This window comes from Rhinopithecus roxellana, chromosome 2 (assembly GCF_007565055.1).
Source record: "Rhinopithecus roxellana isolate Shanxi Qingling chromosome 2, ASM756505v1, whole genome shotgun sequence".
Taxonomy (NCBI): Eukaryota; Metazoa; Chordata; class Mammalia; order Primates; family Cercopithecidae; genus Rhinopithecus; species Rhinopithecus roxellana.
This window is the reverse complement of record NC_044550.1, coordinates 95,549,045-95,573,401: the sequence shown is the minus strand read 5'-3', so window position 1 is coordinate 95,573,401 and position 24,357 is coordinate 95,549,045. Positions and strand designations below refer to the sequence as shown.

General features: G+C 38.6%; 2 protein-coding genes across 7 annotated transcripts in view; both read right to left on the bottom strand.

The window, feature by feature from the left end:
- Positions 1–426: 426 nt before the first annotated feature.
- Positions 427–16,366, bottom strand: MSMO1 (methylsterol monooxygenase 1). 3 transcript variants are annotated; one of them, XM_010364574.2, is made up of 6 exons: positions 16,225–16,366; positions 10,009–10,294; positions 5,405–5,553; positions 4,592–4,718; positions 3,173–3,327; positions 427–1,827 (listed from the first exon to the last, which is right to left on the bottom strand). In XM_010364574.2, exons 2-6 carry the CDS (start codon positions 10,261–10,263, stop codon positions 1,632–1,634), a joined length of 882 nt encoding a protein of 293 aa, XP_010362876.1. In that variant the 5' UTR covers positions 10,264–10,294; positions 16,225–16,366; the 3' UTR covers positions 427–1,631. The 3 variants fall into 3 exon arrangements, with proteins under 3 accessions (XP_010362876.1, XP_010362879.1, XP_030774714.1); XM_030918854.1 differs by lacking the exon at positions 16,225–16,366 and adding an exon at positions 14,225–14,245 and having other exon boundaries at positions 622–1,827; XM_010364577.2 differs by lacking the exon at positions 10,009–10,294 and having other exon boundaries at positions 16,225–16,318.
- Positions 16,367–20,832: 4,466 nt separating this feature from the next.
- Positions 20,833–24,357, bottom strand: part of KLHL2 (kelch like family member 2) — a 116,370-nt gene continuing 112,845 nt past the window's right edge. For all 4 annotated transcript variants that reach the window (XM_010364578.2, XM_010364581.2, XM_010364579.2 and 1 more), the window contains one exon: positions 20,833–21,954. In XM_010364578.2, the coding sequence (XP_010362880.1) occupies positions 21,926–21,954 (29 nt within the window). In that variant the 3' untranslated portion in view covers positions 20,833–21,925. The remainder of the gene's footprint in view (positions 21,955–24,357) is intronic.

Here is a 24,357-nt window from a genome sequence, read left to right as displayed (position 1 = left end):
CCACATACAAGGTATAAAGCGTGACCTACAAACAAAACATTGTCAGTTTTAAGTATCTGAATCCCTTACTTGGACATCTTTACTGTGTAAGCTTTCAAAAAAAGAAAAAAAAAGGAAGTCACCAGATAATGACTCCACAGTTAAAAAAATAAAAACAATTACCACCATATCTAAGAATTACCAGCCCTTGATGAGTTACAACTTAGATACTTGAGATACTATCAGTCCTGAAAAGTTTAGCTCTATTCTTCAACTGTACAGAAAACATACATTATCTAAGCAGGGCAAAGAGCTGCTTCAATATGTATTGCTTTACTAGGTCAAGACGATTTCCCACAATAATTAAACCTGAAAAATTCATGTTCAAACAGCCAGGAAACATTTCGGCAAAGGAAGCACTTAAAAAAAAAAAAAAGAAACCAATCCTTTTATTGTAAAACTTAATAACTTAATTTCTGTACTTTCAATTTTAAGAATAAAAGGTGACAGTTAATGTTTAAAACTGGAAACCAGATAATCAGACAAAAATCACATTTATTTCAAGAGCTCAAAGTGCAAATACAGCAAGTCAGTTCACAAACTTTCAAGACACAGTTTTTAATGACAATGGAAATTTGATATACAAAAATGAAAGGGTAAATAGAAATAAAGCTCCTCAATTTTTTAAAAAATTCAAGTAACTTGAAAAGCCTTTAGACTAAAATACTCCACTTACATCCACTCAGAAATGCCAGTACTGCACTGCAATCAAGGACTCTTCAAAGAGAATCAGCTCAAACTGGTCAGCTCTAGATTAGAATGGAAGTTCTTGGTGCTGGCTTTTCTTGATTTGGAAGCTTCAGTCACTCACTGCCATCAATTGATGAGGTTCAATTCACGACATTTTGATCCTTAGGCAAATTCTAAAACATGTGTAAAGTTAAAAAGGCTGGGCGCAGTGGCTTATACCTATAATCCCAGCACTTTGGGAGGCCGAGGTGGGCAGATCACTTGAGGTCAGAAGTTCAAGACCAGCCTGGCCAACACTGTGAAACCCCATCTCTACAAAAATACAAAAATTAGCTGGGCATGGTGGTGGGTGCCTGTAATCCCAGCTACTTGGGAGGCTGAGGCAGCAGAATTGCTTGAACTGGGAGGCAAAGGTTGCAGTGAGCCGAGATTGTGCCACTACACTCCAGCCTGGGCGACAGAGTGTGGCTTCATCTCAAAACAAAACCAAAAAGGTTAAATATAAGGCCAACGCCACTATGAAGAATTTTCTGAAGTGACCAGAATCTATCTAAAAGATGTAAGGACCAATGTCAACTTCAGGCCTATGGTTTTACCGGGAGAAAAGCCATAGATTAATACTTCTAGTACCCAAAACCTTCTTGGAAGCGTAGGAACATGGCCTTTAAAACTTTCTCATGAAAACTGTACTTAAATATATATTCATTCATTTCTACATATATAGAACTTGTAGGTAAAGTAGAAAAAGTTCCCACTAGGAAGGTAATTAAAGGTTGTTAATGTTCTTTTTATCACTTAGTAGCCAGAAGACATGCTTATTTCTGCTCTCCAGAAGCGACGTTAGCTACTAGCTTCTGAATTCAGGAAAACGTTTATCTTTCAGGAAGGTTTACATGAGATATTTATTCAGTCTTTTTCTCAAACTTCTTCCTCTTTTCATTATAGGCATGATATTGAGAGTCTGTTCCAAAAATTCGATCCCACCATGTAAATGTTGAAGCATAGTTTCCAATGAAGTTCATGTGGTGGAAATCATGATGCCGAGAACCAGCATAGAAAGGGATCAGATTTAAGGGGTTGAGAGGAATATCATAACCACTGAAACAAAAATGATAAAGATTATTAAGGAATAAATACATCTCAAATAATTGTTGTTTCTATTAATAATCATGTGTTCACATTAACCAATTTAGGTAACATTCCACTTTGCCTAGACCACTTTATTTCTAAGATGTTCACAAACAGCAAACACAGAAAATGGTGTATATTCTAGAAACCACTCTAAGAAAAAAAAAATCCTTTAAAAAAATCTATGAAAATCATTTATTTTATGATAAAATATGTGAATGATGGAAGAGAGGGATTATAGTAATGAATCTTTAGACACAGATTTTTAAGAATTAATTTTCTTTTATGTTTTAGAGGAAGCTTTCTCACCACAATCTACACAGATTTTTAAGAATTAATTTTCTTTTATGTTTTAGAGGAAGCTTTCGCACCACAATCTATAACACTTGTAAATGAAGCCCAAAACACTAAATATGTTTTTAGGGAAAGTCACATAAAATTAGTATCGAGTATTAAAAAGGGCAGGCCTACGAATCCCTGTATAGCAACTTCATTTAGTTTTTTAGGCAATGACAAGTTGGAATCAAATGTACCACAATTAACCAAAATACCAGTGTACTTTTCTACAGTTGGGAGAAGACAAATGGCTTCAAAAAAGAGTCCCATTTAAAGTATGCTCCTTTATTTCTAACTACATATCTACAATCAGACATCCAGTTATACTTATGTGAATCTCCCTAACCCTCTCTTTCTCTGGCTAGGACTAGAAGCATTAATTTTGCTACTTTAGCACTTTAAAAATAATTCTTAGAATTTGATATTCTGCATTCATGAGTACAAAAGTACGTCCCAAGTCAAAATGCAATGAACATATAATTTAAAAATAATGAACAATTAGAATAAGCATTTAAGAAGGCATTCAATAGAAATAATTTACCACAAAATGTCTTCCAATCAACAGAAAGGAAGCATTTGAAATATGTACATACTACAAGCAGTAGTTTCATCTTGCAAGTGCTTTTATCAGTGCTGAACAGTAGAGATTAGAAAGTCTCATTCAATGAAGGCTGAATGCTTTGATATTTTTTTCAAATATGAGTTAGGTTTAGGTTTACTACAGAAGGATAAAGAAATTACTTGTCCTAAATATATATTTGCCCTAATAACACATTATCACTACAAAAATTATAACAGCATAGGCTAGAATGTAAAAACATCTATTATTTAAACTTATATCCAACAATTATGTTTTCTTAATATAACATTAAGAAGATTAACTTCTCCTATTAGTCTACTTAGAAATATGATAATCTGACAGCCATGAAAATAAATATATTTCATTATATTTTATACCTGAACAGAAATCAATGCTTACCTATGGACATCAATAGTTTCTAATAAACGAATGGTCACCCATGCCCAAAGAAGAATTACATGATCACACAAAAGCACGATGCCAATGAAAAATCCAGTTCCAAGAATTAGAGTCTCCAAAGGATGTGCATATTCAGCTTCCATTCCAAATGGAGCCTAAAACAAACAGGTAAGAAATTCTTAATTTCTTAGCTATTGTGATGGTTAATCTTATGTGTCAACTTGGCTGGGCTATGATACCCAACTGTTTGATTAATATCAGTCGAGATGTTGTTGTGAAGGTATTTTTTAGATGTTGTTAACATTTAAATCAGTAGACTCTGAGTAAAGGTGATTACCCTTCATAATGAGGGTGGGCTTCATCCAATCATTTGAAGGCCTTCAGGATAAAGGCTGAGGTTTCCTGAAGAAGGATCCTCAAGACTGCAACACCGAAACCCTGCCTGAGTTTCCAACTTGCTGCGCCACAGAATTTGGATGCAATGCTGCAACAATTCTTACCCGGATTTCCAGTCTGTAGCCTGCTTTACAGATTTCAGACTTGATAGCCCCACACTTGCATGAGTCAATTCCTTAAAAGAAATCTCTCTCTCTGTGTGTATATGCCCCAATGATTCTGCTTCACTGGAGAACTTCACTAATACATATATTCTATTTACGCATAAAGTTTCACAAAGTTATATTGATTCTATATGTAGTGATGATTTATCTAGCCATACACTTGCATACCATGTAACCACGATCAATGCAAAACATACACAGCCAGTTTGATAAAGCTACATCAAAGCAATTCTAATAGGCCGGCCATGGTAGCTCACACCTGTAATCCCAACACTTTGGGAGTCCAAGGCGGGTGGATCACCAGAGGTCAGGAGTTCGAGACCACCCTGACCAACATAGTGAAATCCCGACTTTACTAAAAATACAAAATTAGCCACGCATGGTGACGCATGCCTGTAATCCCAGCTACTTGAGAAGCTGAGGCAGGAGAATCGCTTGAACCCAGGAGATGAAGGTTGCAGTGAGCTGAGCTCATGCCATTGCAGTCCAGACTGGACAACAAGAACAAAACTCCGTCTCCAAAAACATAAAAAAACAGCAGTTCTAATAAAAGTCACTGTTTTCGTGGGAGTTAGCAATGTGAGGATCTAGCTGTGCCAGTGTAGCACTGTCCACAAGGATGGAAGTCCAAACTTTCATGTAATACTTTTCTTTCAGATCTCACTTTACCATGAAATTTAAATAATGAAGACAATGTGTAGAACTGACTTGTTTGTATGTGTGTGTGTGTGTTGTTCTTAATAATCATGCCAAAGGAAAAGAAAATAAAAACGTCACCAACAATTTCAGAAAAATGCTCGGGCAATGAAAACAGACATTTTGCCTTGAACAGAAAGAATTAAATATAACTCTCACATACCTGAAACTCATGATGAACTTTATGAATATATTTGTATATTCTTTTGTGGTGTAAGAGTCTATGCAGAAAATAGTGCCAAGTATCTTCAATGACTGCACAGCCAAAGCATCTTGCCAAAAGAAAATACCTTTAAGATAAAAATGTTGTAATGTGTAAGAAATAATGTTTATTTAAACTATCCAGACTTTTAGTGGGGATGCTTGAGACATTACATAAAACTAAACACCCCAGGTTACCAGGTTGACCTAATTGGATATATTCATAAATAAATTCTCAAAACCACCAGATACAGCTACATAATCTTGATGTGGTTAAAGAGACTGCCCACTAGACCAATTTCATTTCATTACAATGTTTGCACAACTTGCCTAATGACACGCTTCACAAGAGGTATCCTTGTTAAGTGATGCATGAGTATATACATGTGTGTGTATATATATGTGTATATATAGGTACATATTTTTGTTCATATGAACACAGTTTCTATAAACCTCGTAAATGATTCTCATATATTTATTTTAAACTTAAAATGTGACATATTTTTTGTCAACATAAGCACTTATATATATATATAAACATACAAAAGACGTTACGGAAACTTCTCATACTAGACGCTCACCTTCCAATAAAATATTTAAAAGATGAAAGATGGAAACATTTTAAGATTTTACTATGGTTTAGTTTTCTACTATTTATTTACTTCCAAAGTTTAGAACAAACATTAATTAAAATTAAGAAAAAGGGTGAACATTAACTATAACTTAATTGAATAAGCCACAATTGCGTGTAAAAGCCAAATTTTTATCTACATACCATCTTGGCATTCTTTCCCAATCATAAGGAATATTGAAATACTCTGTAAAATAATAGGTTCCACAAATCAAAGGCAGCTGGATACAGAAGTGATTAAAGAGAAGAACTTTGAAACATTTCCATTGGTTTTCCCATGTCTCTGGCTTATCCTATGGAGAAAAATCACAATATCTAATATTAGTCTCTGCTATCAGAGTTTAACTTGACCTAATTTTTTTCTCTGTTTATGTTGGACCTTAATTCTATGCCAGTTAAATGTTAACTTTATAGTAACTAAGACTCAGGAATCTTTGCCTTCTAAATTCTTGACAACTACTATCACTACTTCAGGTGAAGAAACTTGTTAACAGATGCACTCAGCCATAATGATCTCAAACAAAGAAACACTACAAAATGAGTAATTCTCCAGTCTTTGCTGCCACAGATCATTCACTTCACTTCTTTTACCAGAAGTTTCAGAGAAGAGGAAATATAATATGCTAAGATTACAGGTGGGTGTCCGCAATTGAAGAAGTTGTACACGAAGCATTGGAAGCCTTGTACACAGTAAGTCGAGCTTCCAGGCACTCAGTGGTATTCATTCCAATAAATAAGTGCACTTTTGTTCATATCCAATGACAGAATTACAAACTCTCTGTGTTGAGAGGTACAGAGATGTGTCCTGATTATGGAGTTCACAGATTCCAGTCAAAATGAGAAAAGTTAGATCAATGTGAGATGTTCTTAAGACCTCATCAGGATACCTATTTGCTTAGCAAGCCATTATAAAAAACAAAGCAAAACAAAACAAAACAAAAACTAACTAAATGTATTCAATTTATAGGACTGCACTTAAGATATAAAAAAAGTGCTTTGGGTTTTACAAAACGATGGTGACAATAAGTATCAGTTATTGCTTCATTTTAAATGTCACTGCTAAAAAACTCAGAAATCTGCCAACAAGACTATTTTATTTCAACATGATATGCAAAGTACGGGAACTACTGAGCATCAGTAGACGCCCAAAGAGGTCAACCAGCTTGGGGAGGGTCACACACGCAGTTATTATTTTTTTTTTTTGAAATGGAGTCTCGCTCTGTGCCCCAGGCTGGAGTGCAGTGGCGCAATCTTGGCTCACTGCAAGCTCCGCCTCCCAGGTTCACGCCATTCTCCTGCCTCAGCCTCCTGAGTAGCTGGACTACAGGCGCCCACCACCGCGCCCGGCTAATGTTTTGTATTTTTAGTAGAGACGGGGTTTCACCATGTTAGCCAGGATGGTCTCGATCTCCTGACCTCGTGATCGCCCGTCTCGGCCTCCCAACGTGCTGGGATTACAGGCGTGAGCCACCGCGCCCGGCCCACACACGCAGTTATTAGCAGAAGCAGGACTAACTACAATTTAGGTCTCCAGATCCAGTTCTGTTCTTGAAATTCTTTAAGGGTTATCTTCCCGACAAAAATAGGAAAAGCACTGAACTAAGAATCAATCCAGAGACTTGTGCTCTAATACCGGGGCTGCTACTCACCAGTTAATTAGCTCTTGTAATGTTTACAACTCAGTTTCTTCAACAGTAAAATGAGAGGATCTGACAACTGCCTTTGTATTTCTAATCTGAGCATTATCTAACCCCACTCCTCTAAACCTTCACTCTGTAATTGGGGACGAAATAAATGAAAGATTCAGGCTTCATTTGGCAATAGTACTGTCTCCTACAGAAACTATGGCTAACAAACTTAATTTCCCGGGTAGACTGTGATATCGGTGTAGTTACAGAAATTACAAAGTTAATCAACTATAATAAAATCACATGCTATACCATTTAGAGTATACATAAATTACAGTTAGCAATACAAATTCATACCTAGAGCAAAATGACAGTTTACCACATTTTACTTTATGCATAACTGTACTTAATATAAAGGAATACCTTTACAAGGGCCACACACTTCAGAAATAATATTTTTAGTACATTTATCTTTGAGGAAAATTTTTGGAGAATTACTAAGATGTATGATTTTTTTTTTGAAAGAAATAGATCCTGCAAAGTCTGCTTTACTTTTTCATTCCTGTGAAAGTTCCTCTAACTAGCAAGGACGTGCATTAGCTCTCCAGTTGTCTGTTCTGTTTGAAAGCAGAGAGTCTTTAGTACTATTTCATCACCACCACCAGCTTCTTCTTTTTGACAATTTTAAGAATAAAAACATGTATTGCATATGTTAAATATAATTCTCAAATATTTTCTCTTAAACAATTGATACCCTCATTGTTAATCAGGGTATCTGCCTTCAAAATGCATAAACCTGTAATTAATTAGTATTGATATTTTGGTTTCTTTTAAAACTCCTTTAACTTGTGAAAACTAGTCCTGATTTAAAATCACGTTTTATCAAAAATGCTCAAAGCATGGACTTTAATGGCTATGAAACGTAAAGACTTGCTGAGTACAGACTTGAAGCCATATTACCCAGCCTTTCAATCTGTTCATAAACAACCAGTTCTGACCAACTAGACTACAGCTTATTCTTTCCTTTGCCACACTATATTTTAAAGCTGCTCATATACTCTTGCCTGAATAAGCTCTTCCTCTCTCTGGAAAGGTTACTACTTCCAACCAATGAGTCACTTGGAAAGTGCAGTGAAGGAGAGAAAGGATGTTTTTGCCTGGCCAGCCATACAATGCATCAGCTCTATAAATAAATCACTGGGTGACACACGGCAGCCACAATCACCCTAAAGGTGCATTAGAACTTAGACATCCAAACTTAATTCTGCCTTTCAAAGCAGGTGCTTTTCTAAAAAGCACTTTGGAACTTCTGTGACCTTAATTGAGGGTCACAGAATACTCTCTTTTGGGTTACATTATTTTTCATTTCCTTCACCTTTACCCTTTGCTCTTTTCACCTTTGGCCTGGAGTCTGCCATCATCTGACCCCTGTATTATCCCCAGAGAGGATTAATATTAACACTTGCTTAAAGTGAGCCTCTGGGAGAGGCTGTGAAACTAACAGAATGATAACAGAGAATGTGTACAGACTGCCATCCAAAATATATACAGTTATCCCTTGGTATCTTTGGGGAACTGGTTCTGGGACTTTCTGCAAACACCAAAATCTGAAGATGCTCAAGTGCTTGATACAAAATGACATAGTATTTGACATAACCTATAACCTACACATATCCTCCCGTATACTTGAAATCATCTCTACAGCACTTACAATACTTAATAAAATGCAAATGCTCTATAAATAGTTGTTATTTGGAATAATGACAAGGAAAAAAGACTGTACATGTACAGTATAGACACAATTTTTTCCCCTGAATATTTCTGATCTGCAGTTGGTTAGATCAATGGATACATAACCCATGGACAAGGAGGGCCAATTGTACTGAGTGAATGGAAATTACTTTCCACAGATGAATACTCTCAGCGGTCTACTTTCTACCAAGACTGCATGCCCTTGAATTTTAGTTTGGAACGACTTTTTCGAAAAGTAAACAGTAAACACTAGGAACTATCATCAGCTTACCAAATGCTGACAAATAATTCATCTTTCTAATAAGCTACGCCAAATTCTCATGTCAAGCTCATAGACTACATACTAGATTCCACCTTGTCATGTACATAGCGACCTCTCAATATTTAGTGCAATGAAGCAAATATCCAGAAACGAGGAGCTTCACCTCCTTATTTGGGATGATATGAATGCTGCAGAACTACCTACCATATATTTAGGGGAAAAAAACTTTGATAGCCCTGATCAAGGTCATACTGTATTAACAGTCCCTGAGATTTGCTGGAACATAGAGTTGGGATGAACTGAAAAATATGCACAAATCACCATACCTTTCCTTTCCAGCTAGCTTAAACATTAAAATTTGTAAACTTAAATTAGATAACCATCACATCTACTTAAAGCCCAATCTAATAAACTATTCTTGAAATATTATCAGTAATGACCTAGGACTGTGTTATTCAATTCAGGAGCACCTAGTAACATGTGGCTACCAAACACTTTACACATGGCTAGCCTAAATTGAGATAGACTAAAATTAATGTAAAATACACACGGCATTGCAAAGACTTATTAAATATCTCATTAAGAATTTTTAAGATTTTGATTACTGGTTGAAATAATAATTTACATTTATTTCTTATTCTTTTTTGAGACAAGGTCTCACTCTGTCGCCTGCGCTAGAGTATAGTGGTGCAATCCTTCTGCTTCAGCCTCATAAGTAGCTAGGACTTACATTACCATGCCTGGGTATTTTTGTATTTTTTTGTAGAGACAGGGTCTTGCTAGGTTTCCCAGGATGGTCTTGAACTCCTGGCCTCAAGCAATCCTCCTGCCTTGGCCTCCCAAAGTGCTGGAATTACAGGCATGGACCCTGTACCCAGCAATAGTTTACACTTACTGAGTTAAATAATACACATTATGAAATTAATTTCCTTATTTATTTTTACCTTTTCTATGTATTCTATTAGAAAATTTAAAATTACACACGTGGCTTCATTATATTTCCATTGGATATCACTGATTTAGCCTCTCAAAACAAAGCCCTATTTACTTTTAAAATATTCAGCAACATTAATGATAATATTCTATTTCTAGTCCCTTATACTCACCTTTTGAATTTTGTATTTTTTCATATAAGGTATAAATTGAAATAAAAATCCAGGTAAACAGAACGAGAAATAAAGGGCTTCATGAACTATAAGGGATCCCCATGTTGCAATCTGGAACTTTGTATAATTATTCAACATATAGTTCCAAGCATTTTTAAATGGTTCTTGCAGAGGATTCTCAGGTAAAAGTGAATCTACATATTCCACAGCCAAGGATGCTGAACTAAAGATGCTGACACTTTCATTTGTTGCCATTTTTCAAATCTCTGCAGACAGCCTTATAATTCTGTAGAAATGAATACATATAATAAGTTAAACAATAATTCAAAAAAGAAAACAGTTAAAAAATGCATCCTCTGATCATTTTTAAAATAATTACTAAAGGAGTACAAATTTTTTACCAAAAAATTACTAAAGGAGTACAAATGGTTTTACACCATTTAAAAAAATTTGCTGGCTATCATCACCATTTCCATTTGTAGATATTCCTTTAAAAACACATTATTTTCAAGAACAATAGCTGAAAGAATAGGGGAAAATTTTTTTCAAGCTATATTTAAAGAAATCGTCAGTGTGGTTCTAATGGAAAAGCTTCTAATGTAAATGAGCAATAGCTAGGTTTAAATGTATCACTTACAGCCAAAAGAACCTATAAAGAAAAAGCCTACCAAATATGAGTACATAAAAATTAAGTACTTCCTACTGGGGAACAGAAAGACAGTCATAAACAAAGTCAAAGATAAAATGACAAACTTGGAAAAATATTTCCAACATTTTACAACAAAGGGCTACAAAGTGTGCTTTAGGAAAAAGACAAAAAAGAAAACAGAAAAATGACAAAAGCAGTTCACAGAAAAATAATAAAATAATATAAAATAATAATAATAATAATAATATAATAATAATAAAATAATAAAAAATAAAGACAAATGGTCACTAAACAAGGAAGAATCTTCACTTCATTCAAATGAGGAAATGCACCCTAAAACAAAGAGACACTTTTAGCCTGAGTAGTAAATCTTTAAAAGTTTATTAGTGCCCAATGTCCAGTACTGGTAAGGGGGTGAGAAAACAGGCATGACCATACATTGTGGGCAGGGGGGATACATCAGTGTATCATTGGAGGAAAAATAAGCAACCCCTATCATAATTCAAAATGAACACATCCTTTGAAGCAGCAACTTTCTCCTTCAAGGGTACAAAGGCAGATACACTAAGATGGAAGGAAGCATTTCTTGTAACAGCAAAAACAAACAGGAAAAAATAAAAGCAAAACACAAGCCATCAACAAGGTATGGGTTAAATAAATTAAGTCCTTCCATAGACAAATATACTGCCATTTAAAAGAACAAGGACGATCTATATGCTCTACATAGAAAGATGTCTAAGACACAGTGTTAATCCAAATAACAAGTTACAGAATAATATGCATAGCCAAAGTCCCACTTAAGATTTTTTGAAAAGGATATATATTTTATCTATGCACTTCTATGCATATGTACATACAGAGACACACAGAAACAGAAAATGTACATATGGCTACAAAGGGAACAATTTAGAGTGGTGACTTCTAGGAAAACAGGTGTGTGATCAGGTAGGAGATAGTGTTATGGAGAATAGAGCATGGTGGGGTAGGGGAGAATGTTATGAAGACAGAGTGTGGCGGGGTAGGGGAAAGTGTTATGGAAGACAGTGGCGGGGTAGGAGATAGTGTTATGCAGAAGAGAGTGTGGCGGGGTAAGGGCGAGTGTTATGGAAGACAGCGTGGAGGGGTAGGGGAGAGTGTTATGAAGACAGCGTGGAGGGGTAGGGGAGAGTGTTATGAAGACAGGGTGGCGGGGTAGGGGAGAGTGCTATGAAGACAGTGTGGAGGGGTAGGGAAGAGTGTTATGAAGACAGTGTGGCGGGGTAGGGGAGAGTGTTCGGGAAGACAGTGTGGAGGGGTAGGGGAGAGTGTTATGGAAGACAGTGTGGCGACTAGGAGATAGTTTTATGGAGAACTGAGTGTGGCGGGGTAGGGGAGAGTGTTGTGGAAGACAGTGTGGAGGGTAAGAGACAGTGTTATGGAAGAGAGAAAAGAAAATTTCTTACGCCTTTTGCACAATTTAAACTTTCAAATGAGTGTGGTCTACTTACATAATAAATAAGCTCAATAGGTCACAAACCAAAAAATAAACTTTTCAAGAGTCACTTTCCTAAAAATGTTTACCACTGCTGCTTCTAATTTATGAATTTTTTGGGACCACTTTAAAAATGAGTATTTTAAAGCCTCAGAAGCGTTCTAAATAGTGTTTAAAAAGTCCCCTTCCCCAACACTTCTCAAATTGACCTTTTATCCCATTCTATAGAAGGATATTGAGAACCTAGCCAACTCCTTCAGGCATGAATTCACTTCATGCCCTCCTTCTTCTGTCCTACTCATCTCAAATGACTTACACCACAGTGACTATAGCGTTCCATCCTGTGTCATTACAAGCCTCAAAATTTCTTTGCTCATTCATTCTTTCCTCCAAGACTGACCAGTCTTCCTGTGTTCTTATCTTACCTCAAGAACTGGTCCATCACTTAGCCTTTCTTATCTTTCATCCTTCTCCCTTCAGGGAATCCATTCCCTCACGTCTAAAAACACATTCCCGTCTTTTCTTTTTTTTTTCAGACAGGGTCTCACTCTGTCACCCAAGCTGGAATGCAGTGGCTCAATTATGGCTTACTGCAGCCTCAACCTCCCAGGCTCCAGCAATCCTCCCACCTCAGCCCTCATAGCTGGGACCACAGGCACACACCACCACGCCTGGCTAATTTTTTTTATTTTTATTTTTTGTGGAGACAGAGGTCACCCTATGTTGCCCAGACTGGTCTTAAACTCCTAGGCTCAAGTTAATCCTCCCATCTCAGCCTCCCAAAGTGTGGGGATTACAGGTGTGAGCCACTGTGCCCAGCCTCCTTTGTTGATAAACACCTTCCTAGCCTCCATTACCTCTTCCAAGCCACTGTCCCATTTATCTTCCTTTGAAGCAACCAACTTCTTTCTCAAAGGAGAGCTCTACATAAAGATTGCTTAACTCAGCTGGGCATGGTGGCTCACGCCGGTAATCCCAGCACCTTGGGGAGGCTGATGCGGGCAGATCACCTGAGGTCAGGAGTTCAGGTGAATCACTTGAACTGAGGAGGTGAAGGTTTCAGTAAGCTGAGATGGCACTCTAGCCTGGGCATGAACAGCAAAACTCTGTCTCAAAAAAAAAAAAAAAAAGATTGCTTAACTCACCCACACAACTCACTGAGCTACTTGCAATCTGGCTCCCCACCTACAACAAAATGTTTTCAATCATCTTCTAAGTTGTAAACTAAGACAACCATCCAATCTTAATTTTTCACAAGGTGATTAGTAAATTTGACAATGATGAACCAAGACCACTTACTAGTCCTGTTCTGTGACCTTGGGCAAATTCGGTAACCTCTCTGTGATGCAGTTTTATCATCGACAGAAATTAAAAGAGTAGGTCTTCCAGTGAGTCCAAGAGATAATGCATATAAAACGCTCAGTACAGGACCTGGCATGTAATAGCTACAAGAAACTAACAATTATTGGGCACTTTCTGTGCCAAGAACTGTGTTCAAAGCATGCTACATGCTCTTACATTTCAATTTCAATCCTTACCACACCTTTGTGAGGTAGGTATTATTTTGTCCCCATTTTATAGATAAAATAACTGAGGTTTAGAAAGATTAAGCAACTTGCCCGAAGTCTAATGCTTCGGGCATTAACAAATGCTTAATGTTAAGTTAATGATTAACTTAACAAATGCTAAGTGGGGAAGCCCACGCAGTCATCCATTATATTATACTGTAGTTATAAATACAACCCACAATAAGTATTAGAGTACAAGGAGAATAATTCCTGTAGTTTACCTAAGCCCTCTGAAAAGGTATTTCAAATGAGTTGTCTTTATCTTCTTATTTCCTGTTTATATTCTAGCAACTGCACTCTGCATTCTATTGTCATCACTGCACTGAACTTACTCTTACTAAAATCACTAAGGAGGCCAGGTGTGGTGGCTCACGCTGGTAATCCCAGCACTTTGGGAGGCCGAGGTGGGCGGATCACAAGGTCAGGAGTTCCAGACCAGTCTGGCCAATATGGTGAAACCTCATCTCTACCAAAAAAATACAAAAAAATTAGCTGGGTGTGGTGGCGTATGCCTGTATTCCCAGTTACCTGGACGGCTGACGCAGGAGAATTGCTTGAACCTGGGGGGCTGAGGTTGCAGGGAGCTGAGATCACCACACTGCACTCCAGCCTGGGCAACAGAGCGAGACTCCGTCTCAAAAAAACAAACAAATAAACAAAAAAATCGCTATGGATCTCCAGCTGCCAAACCCAATAAACCTTTTTTTTTTTTTTTTTGGAGTTTATTTTATTTGACTAATCTGGAAGATTTGATATTTCTCTTCGTGAAATACTGCCTTTCTTTGGTTCTTGGAACTCAAATGCATTCACTCTGACAAGTATTGTGCATTCATTGTGCCAGCTGCTGCTCTTACCCCTGAGTTCACAAAACATAAAATTTAGTGAGGAATAACAACTAGTGTCCAAACCATCAAAAATTAGGTGATAAGAACAATAAAGGGGGGAATACACAGTGCTATGAACTTCGAGAGAAAGGTGCTATCTAAACTGAGACCTAGAACAGGAGAGGGAAGTGACAAGTTAAAAAATAGAGGAAAGGAGAGAGGGTCAAGGGAGGGGTTTTGCACAGAGAGAACAGCACTCCAAAAACTCAACCAGGAGATTAGAAAGAATATGAGAATTCAAGCTGGAAAGTTTCCCAATAATGCCTTTCTTACTCCCTTCTAAGGATTCTAGATGGTCTTGGGTGATCTTAACTATTTTCTGTTTTAAAAATAGTCTGATATCCATCCTCTCTACCTCTTGCCCTCTCCCCTAAACTCCAGGATCTGATTATACAAGTTTACTGGTCATATCCAATCAGAGAGTTCAGAGGCACATGAACTCACTCAGCAATTCCATAGGTTCAGTACGTGCTCCTCACAAGCCCCGCCCAAATACTAGACCACCTTTAATGCTTAATTCTCAGACATAACGTTTTAAGTCTCTCCCATCTCTGCTGCCTTAAGTCTTCAAACTCTTACCCAATTTAGAAACACTTGGTTTACTTAACATTCAGGAACTTATTTTTTACAAAGGAGCAAGGGAATGGATATATTGTTGCTAACTGAATAAGGAATTAAAGAGGAGAGGGGAAACGAGGTCTTGGAAAATTGAATTTCCTTTTGCTTTACTCATTCTTGGGCAACCTAAATGACTGGAAGCGTACTCTGGAGCAGGCTGACTGGATAAATTTAGTTATTTGCGGATTCTCAGAAACCTTGAAGTTTAGCTGTCAGCCAGTCTCTGTCCTTTGGCACTTTAAAACGGATTTCACCTGCTCCTTCATTTTCCGGACTTGCCCTGCCTCCAAGCTTGCCCCTCTTAAACCTTATCTCTAAGATGCAATGCCAGGATCTATATAAATCTAAATATAAGAAATAAGCTCCTTAAAACACTCAAAGTTCAAGGAAATGCTTGCCCTAAGCATAAAGATCAAGCCCCTCTGTGATTGATGCACACGAGGCCCTTCCAGACGTCTTCACTCTTCATTTCTTACATTCTTGCCATCCTACACTTCACATTTTTACAGTACCTGATCACCCATCATTCCTCTCTGCCCACGGAAATATCGTTCTCTTACAGGTGATGTCCTCCCATCCAACTCCTAGTCACCCTTCAGCAACCTCCTCTCGGACGCCCTTCCCAACTCCCCTACTTCCAAAGCACATTACATCTTACCTCCTTCCAGTGTTTCCTGCTTTTGTATAACTTTCGCCAAGCTACCACCCTGTGCTGCAACTGTCTTCTACGTCCCATCTCCCGAAGACAACACTCTTTAAAGGGCAAGAAACATGTCCTAGCCTAGTTCCATCACTGAAGAATTTCACTCCGTTTTCATCCGTTTTCCTCCTTTCTAGCACGTACCTTTCCCTAGGCCCACCTTCACTCCAGTCTCCCTCCGCCCCTTCTCGGGCACCACTGCCAGCGTCCCGCCCAGCGCACGCATCCGCACCCCAAACCCGCTCCCCTCGATCTCACGGAGCACCGGGTGGGAGCCCACCTGCTCCCCCTTCCTCGCTCACGAGCCACTCCCCCGACCCCCTCACCTGAACGGCCGCGAGGTGACTGCCGGCCACCGTCACCCAGGACCAGCCAGGTGTTCCGACCTCAGAACTTGCCTCGCCCGGCTCGGGGGTGGAGCTGGGTGGGCCAGGCGGTCAGTCCTGTCGTTATTGGCCTGCGAGGGCTCCCGCCCCGTCTTCTCGGCGCGGTGATTGGTCTGTGCAGTTGCCGACATCGTGTGACTCGCGGGAAGGAGCGCCTGGCGGTCCCAGCCATTGGCTCCGCGGATGGAGTGAGGATAGTGAGACCCGCAGGGCCAGCCAATGGCAGGCGCCGCGGGGCGCCAGGAGGTGAGGAAGCGTGAGAGCGCGTCACGGCGTGAGGGGGCGGGCGCAGACGGATGGCCGCCCTGCCCTGCCGCGCGGAGTCGCCTTGGCAACTGCGGTCCCCGCAGACTGGCAGTCAGAGCCTGCGCTGTGCTGGGGAAAGTGTCGCGCCAGCCGCCGTCCGAGTACTTTTATTTCAAATGTGACCTGTGTAGCAGCCGCAACTCCCAAACCCGGGAGCAAAGAGTATAAATGAGTCTTAAAATCTATGTTGACTGTTTTGTGTTTCTAGACACCGTTGCCTTTTTCTGGTCTACCTTTTAGATTTAGATCTTTCGTCTCCCTTGTTTCCCCAGCCTACGTATCCTTTAATAAATCCCTGTATTTTGAAAACGGAGAATTTCAAACGCGATTATCGTCATTTTGCAGATGAGAAATAGAGACTGGGAAAGATTTAAGAAGATTGAACATCAAGGGAGATTTCGGCTCCCAGGACCTTGACCTCGCTACGTGAGCTGAGAACGCCCAGGTGTTGTTGCAGTTGCTGTGCTGGACGATGAGGGCCCGGGGGCGGGGGCTTGACGCAGGTCTTTGCAGCTCTAAGCTCAGTTTACGCCATCTCTCAACATTAAAATATTGTGTACTGGGGTATAATAATAAAACTGTGTACAGATGCATAATATACTAAAACTTTCACTTAGTGGAAAAGGGGCCTTTAAAGAAAAAACCGCACGGGGCATCATTTGGGCTAGTGAAGGCCCTTTTTCCTCCATCTTTATTAAGGTATAATTTACAAAAATTGTGTTTACGGCGCACACATGATGTTTTGATTATGTATATATTGTGTCAAATCACAGCTTCTGAAAACAGAACACTATGGTTTCACTCCTCCATGCTTTTGCTTAAACTGGCCCTTCTGCCTGGAATAATCAGCCATCTCCACGCCGCCCCATCAATTCAGGTGCTATCTCCTTGAGGAAGTTCCCTCTTGAAAAGTGTGCTTTTTAGATTCAGTGTGACCTGTACTCATTCGTCTACCCCTTATGTTTGGCACACACATTCTTTGTAAAGTATCACGACAGAGGTCACGTCAAATAAAAAGAAATGGGATCTGTCCCTTGGTTGCGTCAGCCCTTTCTTTAGGATGCCTTTAGAGTGGTCTCTGAAACAGTCCCTACATAGTTCATCAAATTAATCTGAGAAAAAGGGGTGGGGGGAACGAAAAGAAACCAAGCTTGTGGCACACTGAGGATTAATCGTTAGGTCAACTTGCTGTCTGATCCCTTCCTCATAATTGTTTGCCTATTGCTTCAGAATCATGTAGACCCTGTTACAAGGTTATATATAGTTTCCCCTAACTGCTCTACAGACAACCTGAACATTATGAAACGTTGAGTTTGTGCTTTGAGATAATCTTTCAGGTCCTTCATACTGATGAAACTACTGACTCAGCTGGTCTGAAGGACCACAAGGAGCTGACTCACCAAAGAATGCAGTTCCCACATCCTGATGATTTCATCCCCCTTACCCGAGCCAATCAACGACCCTAATTTTCCAGCCTCTTGCCCTCCAGGATCCCCTTAAAAACCCCAACACAGAACTCCTCAAGGAGATGCATTTGAGGGTCTCCTCCCATCTCCTCTCGGCACCCTGCCATCACTAAACTTTCTCTGCTGCAAACCTTGCTGTCTCAGTGTATACTGTGCAGTGGGCATATGAATCTGTTGGTCCTGTAGTGGATACTGTGGCACGCCACCCAGATCCCCCTCTTCAAGACCTAAGCAGGCATTCCTCCAGCTGCTGAGTACTGCCAAAGAAAAGCACCTCTCCCCACGGGTATACCCCCTTTCTGGGGAACAGCTAGTCAAGTAACTGGTTGAAAGAGGGGTATAAAAGCCCTTAAACCAATGTAGGACTACTTTGCTTGGGCATCCCAGCTCCAGAGTTCCCCATCCTATTGGTTGTGTGATGACTGAACTTTCGCCCAACTTTTCTCTCTGCCCAAACCTGCTATCCTCTATCAGGTAAGCATCAATGGCACACACTATCAAGCCAGACTTCCTAGGCTTGGCATTTTATCAGCAGTGGGTAAGTTACTTCTCTCTCTTATCTGGTACTTCTGTAAAATAATAATACCTACACCTCAAAGAGTTCTTTATGATGATTACATAATGTATGTAAAGTCCTTTGCACAGTCTCTGGCATACAAGATATGATCAGTACATGTCAGTAATTATTTCTGATTTGGAATACTACCATAGTATTACATTTTCTAAATCAGAGCAGGTGTAGGTGTATGGAGAGGTCAGATTATTTTAAACCTTAAAGGCTTAGAGCTGGAAAAAAATGCTGATGCAGCAGCTCAACTTACTTATTTCCCTACAATGAAGATTAACAGGGGCTCAGGGAACAATAGCTGTAATTTATTGAGGGCCCTCTAGATTTCAAGCATACGGACATGCATCATTTCTTTCAAATGCAACAATAACCTTGTGACACAGACACTAACTACTGCCGTTTTAAAAACAAAATAAGGGCTAGAGGTTAAGTAATGTGTTGAAAGTCACAGCTAGCAATTGACAGAGGGAGCTGCAAACCCAGAACCCTTTTGTTGCTATGCCCATGGGCTTTCCAATATACCACACTGCTTTTTTCCTTAAAGCCAGGATTAGAACCCCAGAATCTTGACTCAAAGTATGGTTCCATTCTCCAATGTAGCCTCCTCTCCAAAGTGAGACACTGGCAGCCATGTAAGTCAGTAGGAGGCAATTTGCTTGAGACAAAACTGAAACAAGATGGTATCAGCACACTGCTACGTAATATCACATGACCCTTTTATACCTGATAAAATAAGTCTCATAACGAATCAGCAGTTAGGAGTACAAATACCTGGGTCCTCATGCTATAAGGAACAATAGAGATAATACCAGGAATCATACACAAGACTCCATAAGAAACAGAGAGCAAACTGATAGTCTTCTGACAGTAAATACACCATCTGCCTTCATCATAGTCATCACTGCTTTCAGCCAAGAAGGCATAGATTCAAACAAAGCAGGCAGACGAGTTGCTTCACAACGCAGGTATGTGGATCCAGCCTTGAACTCTGCTCAAACCTGGGGCTGCCTCCTTGACAGGATTTCTAAGACACCTCTCTGCCTTAACTTATGTTTCATACAGTAATGGAACAGGCTGAGAACACTTCCATATATGCCTTTAAAAACATTTCCAACTGGAAAGACAAAGGTTGGCATAGGGGAAGGAGATATGTCTAAAGTCTCTGAAGTCATAGATATGAACCCAGCTACTGACAAACCTTGGCAAAATACAGTGTAGCTATTAAAGCTTCAAAGATTAAGAAAGTAAAGACAGAGGTATTTGACATGCTATGTGGTTAAGACTTTGTTACTTTAATAGGCTGAGATTACATTTTAAGAAAAGCTTTAAAATTTTTCAGATAAATCATTGATAGATTCACAGTTTCATGAAACATTAGTGTTTGGAACTGATCAGGAAAGACAGACCTCATACATTTTTCTTGATGCCTCTGTCAGAAACAGCCGACAGTACTCCCAAGTTCATTAGACCTTCAACATGTTTTTTGACAATGATGTGCTGTAAGGCTACACTAAGGCAGAAATTCATGTTTTCATCAACTCAGCATAGGCTTTTTCTGATTAAATTCATTTATAATGGAAGTTCAACTAAGTATGAAATATGGCTCTATGTTTACATTTAAATTGAAATGTTATCATAGCAATCTTTCCTCTTATCAACTGTTCTAGCAACAGCTCATGCCAACTTTTTTAATTCTTGAGGAATGGTCACAATATTCCATCACCTCCTCCTTCCCCCTCTTCCCTTCCTCTGCTGTGCCAGCACCCCAGCTGCTTACCTGACTCCACTATTCCTATTTCCTCAATTCCTTTTATTTGGTATCAAAAACCACAGTTTCTCAGTTACTTTGGAGTATATTTTTCTTTGACTTTCTTTTTGGTCTAATGCTATTTGTTTTATCCTTATCTCATGACTTACCCATATCAGGGACACAAAAATACAAAAAGTTTAAACTTTACCAATCCTTGACAGACCTCTCCTTGATAGTTGAGGTTGCTTTTCCTTGGAAAGAGAACCGTTTTTATTGACTTTGGTTATTCATTTAATAGTTTTGTCTTATAGGTCAGGTCACTTTGGCAATAAATTAAAAATGCAGATTTCTGAAGTGACAAAATGCAAACTTTTTAAAAGAGCCAAAAAAAAAAAAAAAAAAAAACAGGAAACTTTCTTAATACAAAACTAAATATATAAAAATCAAGAACACTGTGAAACAAATAATATACAAACCTTTATTCAAAGATAATTCAAGAAAGACATGTTTTGGTCATTTTTAAAGTGAGATTAATTGAAGATCTCAGAAAAACTGTATCTGATCAACACACATGGCTACTCACAGAAAGTTCTCTCTTCTGTTAATAGCAGCTAAATTTATACACAGAGAAAAATTCTTAAGACCATGCAAATTCAGTTGAATTCCATACATTCATTATATTCATCAAAAACCTGCAGTAATGTTCATGCCAAAGTGTTAATTTAAGAAAAAAATTAAAAATACACACCAAAACATGACCAAGATTAAACTAAAGAGAATTAATAAATAAGCATAATTTATATTTTATTTTAAAAAGTTTGGCATCACACATATTCAAGTGTGTTACACCAGGTCCATTCCTCAGAAGTGGCATTTAAAGTGTTAAGCATTGTTAAATATCAAAAAATACAACTCTGTTTTACAATGTAGTACTGGCATAATTCAAAGTACTGTGCCAATTATAAATAGTATAATCAAGTTTCAAACATCTTTTCAAACATATTTAAAGGAAAGCATATAGACACACATTTATATGCACATAATTTATTATATTCATGTAATCAAAGTTATTTTATAAAAGCAAACAGTTTATCCCTCAACTAGTTTGTATACTTACGTAGATTTTAGTATCTGTTCAAAGATTTTCAGTTCCTGGTATACAGATTTTTAGAAGAAATAAAGATAAAATTTAATTTTACAAGAACACGCATCATTTCATCCTCCTTCACAAAATAATCCATAGTCATTCAAGGTTGGTAAGAACTAGTCTTTATGAAAGCAACTGTTGTCTAAAGACTACAGATTAAGTCCTGCAGTCCAAGTTTCTTATGAAAATTCAGTCAGCTGCTGCTCATTGCAGAAAAAGCCTACACGGTGCTTCTACCAAAAATAATCTTCAGTATCCGAGGCCTATAAAGGCAGACGATCTTATCTTCTGCTGAGACGTAAAGTGCAGCTACAAGTGGAGAAGTGCTAGATTCTCAGTCACTTCAGAAATACTTGTTGAAGGCTGTTTCTCATGTATAAATATGCTGAAAATGTCCTTCAGGCTCATAATGGTTTATCAATAACTGTGACCCCTGAGCAAAGAAATCAAGAGATAAAAAAGAAGTCACAGGCAGCATTCTGTATCTCTGAGAAAACACTCAATTCTTTATTATAATACGAAGGCAGGAGGAACCATACAAATCATGTTTCAGAATCTCTTTCTTAAACTTTAGTAGTATCATCATTTTAATCTAAATGACAGTGAAATCTCTGTTTAGTTATGGACTAAATATAAGACTATTTAATCCAGAACTAGTCTCTTCCTCTTTGTAGTTACAATTTGGAAAACATACTCAAAAGGGAACACAGAAACTTTTGAGCATGACGGGTATGTTCATTATCTTGATTGTGGTGATGGTTTCATGGGTATATACTATGTCAAAAGTAATAAAATTATATACTTTAAATATACAGTTGACCCTTGAACGACATGGGGGTCAGGGGTGCTGACCCTCCCATGTATAATTTTTTACTCCCACACAATTCAACTATTAACAGCTTACAGTTGACCAAATGCCTTACTGATATGGTCAATTAACATATTTTCCATGTAATATATGTTATATATGTCATAACATGTTATGTGTTATATATTGTATTCTTAAAGTAAGCTACAGAAAAGAAAATGTTATTTAAAAAGTCATAAGGAAGAGGAACTATATTTACTATTCATTAAGGGGAAGTGGATCATCATCAAGGTCTTCATCCTTGTCTCTTCACATTGAGTAGGCTGAGGAGGAGGAGAAAGAGGAGAGGTTGGTCTTGTTGTTTCAGGGGTGGCAGAGGCGGAAGAGGTGGAGGAGGTGGAAGGGAAGGCAGGGGAAACAGGAGAGGCAAACACACTTGGTGCAACTTTAAGGAAATACACTGTAATTCCTGTCTGACTTTTTTGTTTTTTTCATTTCTCTAAAAATGTTTCCATACAATACCAATCCTCCTTCCACCACTTTCTTCAGTTACAGTGCACATATCATAGAAGGGCCCATTTCATAAAATAAGTCATAAACAGTCTTGAATAACCAGAACCCTTTTGCCAGACTGTCTAAAGTCCGTTTGTTTTCTGGCATTGCTTCTACGTCTTCTTCATTGTCTGGCAGTGGTTAAGAAGCACTCATCTCCGTCGAGTCATGTTCTGTTAATTTCTCTGGTTTGGTAACTATTAGCTCTTGAATTTCTCCAAGATCCATACCTGAAATCCTTCACCATCAACCTTTATAGTCACATCCACGATCTCTTTCATGATTTCTTTGACTGGCTCTGTCATAACTCCTGTGAAGTCATACACAACATCTGAACACAGGTTTTTTGTTTTTTTTTTTTCCAGGAGGAATTTATTGTTTTGGATTTGATGACTTTCATAGCTTTTTCTATAACAACAATGATATATTCAATGGTGTAATCCATCCAGACTTTCATGTTTTCTCTGTTGATATTCTCTTCCATAGCATTGGCAATTTTTTTCCATAGAGTGCCATATATAATGAACCTTTAAGGTTCCTCTGGTCCCTGATCTAGAGGCTGAATTAGACACATTGTGTTTAAGGGCAAGTAGACCACTTCTATGCCTTTGGTGTTGAACTCATGGGGTCCTGGGTGGCCAACGGCACTGTCCAATATCAAAATAAAAAGCAGTCCCTTACTGGCAAAGTAATTCCTGACTTCAGGAAGAAAGCACAGATGGAACCAATCCAGGAAAAGAGTTCTTGTCTAGGTCTTCCTGTTATGCAGTCAAAAGACTGGCAGCTGGTATTTATATTTTCCCTTCAAGGATTTGAGGGTTAGCAGCTTTTTAGATAAGAGCAGTCCAAATCATAAACCCAACTGCATTTGCACAAAATAGTAGAGTTAGCCTATCCCCTTCTGCCTTAAATTCTGGTGCTCAGTTTCCTTTGTAATAAATGTCCTTGGTGGGACATTTGTCTGCATTAAAAACTTTTTCAGGCAGACATCCATTCTCCTCAACAACCTTCTTAACGGCATCTGGGAGCTTATCTGCTGCCCCTTGTTTGACAGAAGCTGCTTCTCCTGTTATCTTGACATTTTTTGAGCCAAACCCCTTTCCAAAATTATCAAGTCATCCTTTGCTTGAGTAGTCTGAGGAAATTCTCCAGTTTCAGATCCTTCACCTTCCTTTTGCTTCAAGTTGTCATATAATGACTGCTTTTTCTCAAATCATATTAGAGTTGACAGGTATGCCTTTCTTACAGCAATCCTGCACCCACCAAAAACCAAAACCAAAAAATCAAAAATAATAAAAGTTTAAAAATTAGCCGGGTGTGGTGGCACACCCCTGTAATCCCAGCTACTCAGGAAGCTGAAGCATGAGAATCATTTGAATCTGGGAGGCAGAGGTTGCAGTGTTCTGAGATCACGCTGTTGCACTCCAGCCTGGGCGAGAGTGAGATTCTGTCTCAAAAAGAAAAATCCTTCACCCA

Coding starts and splice junctions, on each gene's coding strand:
- MSMO1 (XM_010364574.2), bottom strand. CDS start 10,263: ATGGCAACAAATGAAAGTGTCAGCATCTTTAGTTCAGCATCCTTGGCT. Junction 3,328..4,591: donor AAGTTCATCATGAGTTTCAG/GTATGTGAGAGT, acceptor TGTTTGTTTTAG/GCTCCATTTGGAATGGAAGC. Junction 1,828..3,172: donor GAAACTATTGATGTCCATAG/GTAAGCATTGAT, acceptor TTTTTGTTTCAG/TGGTTATGATATTCCTCTCA.